Source organism: Brachyhypopomus gauderio, unplaced genomic scaffold (assembly GCF_052324685.1).
Source record: "Brachyhypopomus gauderio isolate BG-103 unplaced genomic scaffold, BGAUD_0.2 sc156, whole genome shotgun sequence".
Taxonomy (NCBI): domain Eukaryota; kingdom Metazoa; phylum Chordata; class Actinopteri; order Gymnotiformes; family Hypopomidae; genus Brachyhypopomus; species Brachyhypopomus gauderio.
The window spans coordinates 52,541-60,880 of record NW_027506977.1 but is presented as its reverse complement, the minus strand read 5'-3'; the positions used below and the strand labels follow the sequence as shown (position 1 = coordinate 60,880).

General features: G+C 37.8%; 2 protein-coding genes and 1 long non-coding RNA gene across 3 annotated transcripts; 1 reads left to right on the top strand and 2 right to left on the bottom strand.

Annotated features, from left to right (window-relative positions):
- The first annotated feature begins 2,777 nt into the window (after positions 1 to 2,777).
- Positions 2,778 to 3,496, top strand: LOC143500539 (uncharacterized). Its single transcript, XR_013126827.1, has 2 exons — positions 2,778 to 2,890; positions 3,204 to 3,496. It is a non-coding gene; the product is annotated as an uncharacterized LOC143500539 (long non-coding RNA).
- Positions 3,497 to 5,641: 2,145 nt separating this feature from the next.
- On the bottom strand, positions 5,642 to 6,074 carry LOC143500536 (histone H2B 1/2). Its single transcript, XM_076994690.1, has one exon. The coding sequence runs from the start codon at positions 6,042 to 6,044 to the stop codon at positions 5,670 to 5,672; it is 375 nt and encodes a 124-aa protein (XP_076850805.1). The 5' UTR covers positions 6,045 to 6,074; the 3' UTR covers positions 5,642 to 5,669.
- Positions 6,075 to 7,659: 1,585 nt separating this feature from the next.
- Positions 7,660 to 8,112, bottom strand: LOC143500534 (histone H4). Its single transcript, XM_076994688.1, has one exon. It carries the CDS (start codon positions 8,108 to 8,110, stop codon positions 7,799 to 7,801), a length of 312 nt encoding a protein of 103 aa, XP_076850803.1. The 5' UTR covers positions 8,111 to 8,112; the 3' UTR covers positions 7,660 to 7,798.
- Between the last annotated feature and the right edge of the window lie 228 nt (positions 8,113 to 8,340).

Below are 8,340 nucleotides of genomic sequence, written 5' to 3'. Positions count from 1 at the left end.
CTAATTGTTTCACTGCAAAATGAGCAAGTTCACTCAGCAGAGGAATGATTGTCTGAAGCTAAATAAGACTTAAACCATGAAATTGCTGTTTTCACATCTATCTAGTATGAATGAATTATTTTGATCAGCATTGCTATGTTGAGGCCTAAACCCTCACTGAAAGATTTCCTTTAACTGGTTCTGAATCAGGTATTCATGAGCTTAGTTGTTAAAACCTTTTCTCAGATCTTTGAAATAAATGGCCTGTCAAGTTTAGTCGTTTTGATAAGTGGTAGGATTACTGCTCATTTGAATGATTTGAATATATAGCAAATGTTCAGGAAAGAGTTTTTTTTATTTAGTAAAGGATCAATTGCTATAGGGAGAATTGTTTTTGAGAAAGTGTGTAGGCAACAAATCTGGTAAGCAGGATAAGAGATGAGCCCTTCAATTTAAAATTATGTGTCCTTGGTGTCATTTCCAACATACATAGATTCACCATAGACACCAGTGATCGAGTTCTTATACGCAACAAAATTCACATGAAGCAACTGTACAGGGAAGCCTTGGTTCAATACGATCTATATATTGCACAATACATAATTATTCATTTTTGTAAAACAAGAGTTTTGTTTTTACAGTGAACAGCATTTTCTTTTGTGGACAATAAATATTATGTTTATAGAGGTTTTGTGAATTGGGTTTTGATGAAGAAGGAAGACGACAAAAAACAAAGAACACAATAACATTCCTAACCATTCATAAATGACCCATTGAATCAGAGATGTCAGGAGCAATAGTTGGTTTTACAGAACCACTGTTGAAAGAATAAGAATGAAAGTGAAAATTATTTTGTAATATTAATTATCACTGTTAGTATGTTTTGTTTGTGTCCATGTCAGCAAATGTGTACGTGAAATCTGAGAAACCAAGATATGACAGAAAACAAATTATGAAAAGTTATCCACAAGATAGCAGACAGCTGAACTCTTACAATAACAGTAAATCCATTAAAATAATACGGGGAGGCCTTCTCATTTGTTTACCCCTCACCTTCTGTATTGTGTTCTGGGGGGTATTCCAAGAAGCGGGTTTAACAAACTCTAAACTTAACCCTGAACTCGGAGTTGTCTTACCCCGATCTGACATACTCAGAGTTTTCGGTTCCAAAACGGCGGATCGGAGTTAAAGTAATCAGGATCGCTCAACTCTGAGTAGCTTAACCCAGACAGAAGCGCGTTCACGCGTAACTATGAAAGGCATTCTTAATGGAACGCAGATAAATAGGATTTATCATAGACTTAAACGCGAACATCGTATTTCACACCACTGTAGCTTGAAATATTAATGACTGCGTATGCAGAATATTTAGATATTATTAAACGTAAATGTAATACTGCGGTAGCTGCTAGAGAAAGGCAGTCAGCATGTCAAAAAATTGCCAACAGAGTTAATGCGTGAGTGAAGGGTGCGATTATATTATTATTTTCTCCACCTTTATAATACTGTATTGAGTTTTTCAATATTTTTTTATTGAACACTTACTAATTCCAGGTCTAATCTGAGTGGTGTGAAACACACATGGCATCAGATAAAAATGAAGTATAAGAATATTGTACAAAGTGGTATGGCTGTACATAACTATATCTTATTCTTAAAATATAAAATATATTTATTCACAGGAAAAATGAAATAATGAAACATAACAGTGAATTTGACTGTAATGTATATTAAAAGGTTACAGGGTGGATGGTGGGGTGGGTGGTGGTGCATGATTTAATGTGGAAAGCAGTGATTGCAGATGGAGTCTCTGACAACTCCACCATCTCTGTTGTCACCCACATGCATGTAAGGTTCCTCATCTGTGGGCATGTCAGAGATGGTAGGCTGTTGCTCTTCCTGGATGGTTGCAATGTTGTGTAATACCACATATGCCATTATTATGTGGCACGCCCTATCAGGGGTTACTCTGAGCCCCTTCAGGCACTGGAACCTGGCCTCGAGGATTCCTAGGGTCATTTAAATTCTTGCCCTGGTTTTGCTGTGGGCCTGATTGTAGCGGGACTGTGGTCCAGGTGCAGGATCTGAATAGGGAGTCATAAGGTAGGCCTATAGGACAGGCAGGGATACCCTCTGTCTCCATGAAGGAGGCCGTCATGTCCTATAATCATACTAGGGTTTGCAATGATTTAACTATTACACTGCATGTGAACAACTAGCAAAACTACCGTAGGCCTACTCTGTTCAGATTTGTTGTACAGTGTGGAATCATACATGGATCCTGGCCATCTGGCTTCAACATTTGTGATGAGGTGGGAAGCATCACATATGATCTTGATGGGAAGAACGGTCAGTTACAATAGCTACGTTATTTTTGTTACCATTAAAGATAAGTACATTATTCATTAAGGATGATAAAGGTTAGTACCTGTACATTAATGCTATGGATGAATTTTCATGTTCTAATGGTGCTGGAATAGGTAGCATATGTAGGTTCCATCAATACAGCCAATCACTCTAGGAAATCCTTAAAATGTAAATGGAATGAAGTTCGTTATATATTGCTTCTCCTTTGCTTAATTTCTTTATTTTCCGTGTGAAATAAAGACAAACCAATGATGCTGTGGAATTCCTCTTTGATGTCCATAACTGGCTTAAGCCCAGGAAACACCACAAAACCGGGCACTAGTCATTTTCATGCCGGACATAGTTTTCGGACAGACCGACTGTGTTGTCGAGTGTTTAGTAAATGTATTTGAATATGGTGACTGTACCTTTAAGAGATACAGCCACACTATGTCATGTGATTAACCAGGAAGCTAGGTGGAGAATGAGTGTTTGAGTGTTATCAATGTGCTCAGTTAATCCAGTCACATCTGCATTCATCTTCGCTCTAAATGTGGCATCGTGGGTATGTTATGTTTAATTTCATTATAGAGTATTATGTTCACAGTATTTCTAGTTTGTTAAGTTGACTTAGATCATTTCTAATGTTCCTATGCAAGATTAAGGTATTAGTTTACCGCTGATTCATAATCAGACCAAGCTACTGTAATAAACTAGTTAAGAGTATGGTTATAAATATACTTTAAATATTACATGTCACTGGGTTGAGTTGAATTGTGTTAAAACTGTAACAGTTGAGAGTCATGTGCAGTATCATTTAATTTACTTTGATTAATCATCTTACACTGAATAAGTGATATATCTTTTTGTGTGTTTAGTTTTACACTTCCTTGATGTCAATAAACCTGTGGATAAGAAGACAACATTCCTCAGAGTCTTGATATTCAAGAAGAGTTAACTGACTGTCTAGATGCATTGCTGCATGCACCGAGGGCAGTACACCGACACAGTAGCTTTGCTGACAGATTCCGCATCTCCTACACTATAAAGAAAACTTCCACTAGCAAAAAACGAAGACCGATATATAACTATCTGGAGAGAATTTAGGGCTGATCCGCGATGTGTAATATTTGAAATGTTATTATAATAATAAAGTAATGGATGTAAGTAATGGGTTGTGCTGAAAACGATAACGTTCATTAAAAAAATAATCCGAAAATGATAGTAGGCCTATGTCTATTCGGGGTTTTATAAGGCGTTCCCGACGAAGAACTCAGCAAATAAACTGAGCTTCAATATCCACATGATCTTCGAGGAAAAGACACGTCATGATGACGTGTTTGTAACTCTGGGTCAGGTCCAAGTTAACCTGCCAGCGAGCAGGTTAGCTTCAGAGCATAAGTTGCTATAGTAACTGACTCCGGTTCTCTCTAAGCTCAGTTTCTGGAACAGAAAACCTCGAGTTTCCGTGAACTCTGAGTTAACTTACCCGGGTTTTCTCGCTTAACCCGCTTCTTGCAACACCCCCCTGTACTTTGAATTGATGTGTTTGAAAACTGCTAATATTATTGCCTTATTATTCTTCATTCTATGTAAAAAAAAAAAATCTAAAGAACATTTTGAAGTTCTATTTTAAAAATAAGGAGTAAAGGATTTTATATGCTGTGATTCTATAAGTTATGGAGGGCTGTACAAAGAATTTACAACTAATGAAATGTAACAAATGGAAATCATGTCAATGTGGGCAATGGACATTACAACATAATAGTCTGCAAGATGATGTGATGTGCTTGGCTAGAGCAGAGCCTATAGTCAAATATATATTATATATGTCACATAGCCTAAGCATATTAACACAAGGCTAATGGGGGTGTGTTCAGCATGTACCCACCTTTAAAGTACCGAGGAAAGAGAAGATGGAAATATCCACTGTACATGGACCATAAGATTTAAATACCTCTTTCAGTGAAAAGTGTGGGTGGCTCCTAAAAGAGCCTTTGGGTTGGTTAAGTTGCACTATTCGGCCATTTACTTGTTTTATTCAGGAGTGTTTGTGTAAATTAGTGTACTAGAACAAACTTATTTAACAATATGTATGCTTAATGAACACTCTAATACAATGTACCTGTGTAAAGAATAATAATAAACAATGTCAATGTGTATGAATGTGTGTGTTATATGGCAGATGGCAGTTCCTTTGTTACAACCTAACCCACTACCAGGGAAGGTTACAACACATGCTGGGGTAAATTGTAACAACAAAACAAGCAACAGAGGCCACACCATGCAATATGCTTCAAAAAGAGGTTTTTGAAATAAAATAATGAAAGAACAATCCAGAACAATATCTCTCTCTCTGTGACTGACCATAACTCGTATCCACTTGGCTTTGTTCAAGTGTGTGTGTATGTGTGTGTATGTGTGTGTGTGTGCTTAATGAACACTCTAATACATTGTACCTGTGTAAAGAACATGGAGGTCAAATAATAAGCAATGTCAATGTGTGTGTGTGTGTGTGTGTTATACGGCAGATACCATGTGTCTTCACAACTGATCTGACTGACTTGCCCTTCTTTGTGACCTCAGCAGATGCTTTTTAAAAAAAATATTTGCAGGCTCACCACTGTCAGTCTTTCTTTTTCACTGCCTAGGCATTCTGTAAAATAATTAAAATCAAAAATGTTTTCTTAGTAAGGTGATGGTTGTAACACTTTATAAAGCTGTGTTACAACCCACCCCACCCCTGTCTGCCATTGTTTAGCTAACTGTATTTGCAAGGTGATTAACTGTTGAAATTAACAGTGCAAAAATGCATCACAATTTACCAGAGAAACTAGTTTAATGTAATAGAATTCACATGGTTTTATCTGCAACAGTATAAGTACTAAACAAAAAATAAAGTCTTGATTCAGAAATTTATTTCTTACCTCGAAATCAATTTTTTTTTCTTCATGGAATCTGCATGTGCCTGTTTCCATCCTTGATATTTACCATATGGGACCAGGGAGAAATTGGGTAAATACCGGAATGATCATATGACTAATATCTGATCCATGATCGGTGGAGTTGATGGTGTTACAACTCTACCCCTGTAGTATATTAAAAATACTGTCCTTTCTCACACGTCAACATGCAGGTGTATTTGAACACACACGCACATATACTCAAGCTGAGATACTGAAAAATAAAACGTACAGCAGTGAATCGATTTTAACTACAATTACTTGCATTTTCTTGATTTTTTTATTGTGCAAACACATTCGCGAGGGAAAAACTCTTTGGGTGAAAGTGTGGGTGGCTCTTAAAAGAGCCTTTGGGTTGGTTAAGTCGCACTATTCGGCCATTTACTTGGAGCTGGTGTACTTGGTGACGGCCTTTGTGCCCTCAGACACGGCGTGTTTGGCCAGTTCACCGGGAAGCAGCAGGCGCACGGCGGTCTGGATCTCCCTGGAGGTGATGGTAGAGCGCTTGTTGTAGTGGGCGAGACGAGAAGCCTCACCAGCGATGCGCTCGAAAATGTCATTGACGAAAGAATTCATGATTCCCATCGCCTTGGAAGAGATACCGGTGTCGGGGTGGACCTGCTTCAGAACTTTGTACACGTAGATAGCGTAGCTCTCCTTCCTGGTCTTTCTGCGCTTCTTGCCTCCTTTACTGGCCGTCTTGGTCACGGCTTTCTTAGATCCCTTCTTCGGGGCGGACTTTGCTGGCTCAGGCATGATGCTCGGTGATGAGTGAAACACCGTTGAATGAACAACAACTCCAGCACCTCCTACATTAAGAGTTTGGTATTCTAATTAGGTCACGCCCTCCCTCCACGGTCATGACTAAGCATCATTGGTCAAAAACAAGCCCTCCTCTGACAGGACCTGCTATCCTGGCTCCGCCACCCCACTGTGCCGTAGCGTTTACCTCTTAATCCCGCCCAGCCATTTCTGCCTTCAACTTTCAAACGAAAACTATGATAGAGCATCAAAATCTGTTTAGTTCTGCTTGCGCAAGGAATTTCTAGCTTTTCATTTTATTAGACTAAAATTCTTTGGATGTGGTTCTAAACTAGCTAGGTCATAACTTTGATTATCATTACAAAAAAAAAAAAATCTTTATTTGTATAGTATCTTTCATAGATACATGAAACTCGAAGTTCTTTACAAAATAAATAAAAAACATAAAAAACCTAAAGAAAAAAGGAAACAAACATAATAAAATAATATAATAAAATGACAAATTTATTAAAATAGACAAAGTAATGTAATAAAGTAAATAAGACGACTTAAAATAATTAGAACAGACATAGAATGTTAAATAATGTCATAACGTCATAAAATTATTTACCATTAGAGTTTCAATAATGCAGTTTCATTGCATTATTTTGTCATAAAGCGTCTCCATTTATTTTACAAAACGTGTTTCAGGATTCGGAGACTACAACGTGCATTTTAAATTGTGGCAAATACTGGTATTACACGGCAAAGTCGGACATTTTGTGTGATAAATTGTGTGTACGGTTTATCTGGGGAAATAACAGAAGTAGACTGAGTGAATGTATAAAATGAGGAATGATGTACGCTTCGGAGCTGTAGAAATTGGAAGACAGTTAAAGATCGTCTTTACAGAATAAATAAATAAAAAACATTAAAAGAACCTAAATAAATTAGTATATGGGGACTTTCAGTTTAAATATAGGAATCAGAACCTTGATTGGTGTACATCTTTAAATTGTAATTAGAAAACTGCACACATCTTTGGTGTTAGCGGGTCAAAAACATCATCCAATGTTGTTAGTCACCCCTTATAACAGTAGCCTATGTATTTAAATGCACATAAAGACCTTTTTCAATGTTATTTTGTTCCATTCACTTTCTCAGAATAGAACACTGGTTTTAAATGAACAAAATTTTACATTCACCATAGTGAGGAAAATGAGTCTAATAATCTAATATCTAGTCAAGTCAACTCAAATTTATATATATAGTGTATACGTATGTTATATGTGTAGGATCACTCACGTTTAAATAATTGGCACTTGTGGTTACTAGTTAGGTCATAACGCTGTTTTTTATTGCATTATTTCGTCATAAAGCGTCTCCATTTATTTAATATGTCCATTTATTTAAATGTTTTAGGATTCAGAGACTACAACGTGCATTTAAAAACTGTTGTAGTACACGGCAACGTCGGACATTGTGTGTTAAATGGTGTAGAAATTATCTGGGGAAATAACAAGTAACAGTTCATGTAGCCTATAAAATGAAATGGTATAATGTGTTTGCAAGATCCAAACATGTCAAACATTATAATATTAAAAGATTTTAATAAAAGTACCTTCAAAAAGCAAAGTCGGACAAAACGTTCTCTGTGCGCGTTTAAGTAATTGACGCTTGTGGTTACCAGTAAACGCATGAAACAGCTCTTTAAATGAGTATATGGGTGGCTCTTAAAAGAGCCGTTGGTTTCGTGTCGAGTTGAGCGTTTAACCTCCGAATCCGTACAGAGTGCGTCCCTGGCGTTTCAGAGCATAAACCACATCCATAGCGGTGACGGTCTTTCTCTTGGCGTGTTCGGTGTAGGTAACCGCGTCCCTGATAACGTTCTCCAGGAACACTTTGAGCACACCACGGGTCTCCTCGTAAATCAGACCGGAGATACGCTTGACACCGCCACGACGAGCCAGACGGCGAATTGCGGGTTTAGTAATGCCCTGGATGTTGTCACGGAGAACCTTGCGATGACGCTTAGCGCCTCCTTTCCCAAGACCTTTACCACCCTTACCTCTTCCAGACATCGCTAAACGTTTCTTTAACTACTTACGGAAAAGAGAAACAATAAAGCTGCAACACCCAGCGCGCCTCTGTTATACTTCTCTACAGGACCTCTTTGAAGACACTGGCGCACTGGAGGAGGCGGAGCTAAATGCCACGTTCCTCCAAAGCCTCCAGCACCACATTTAGACCAACTGGAACAAGGACTCCATGCTAAGTCACAAAAAGTACAATTTTACAATTTGAGATAGTT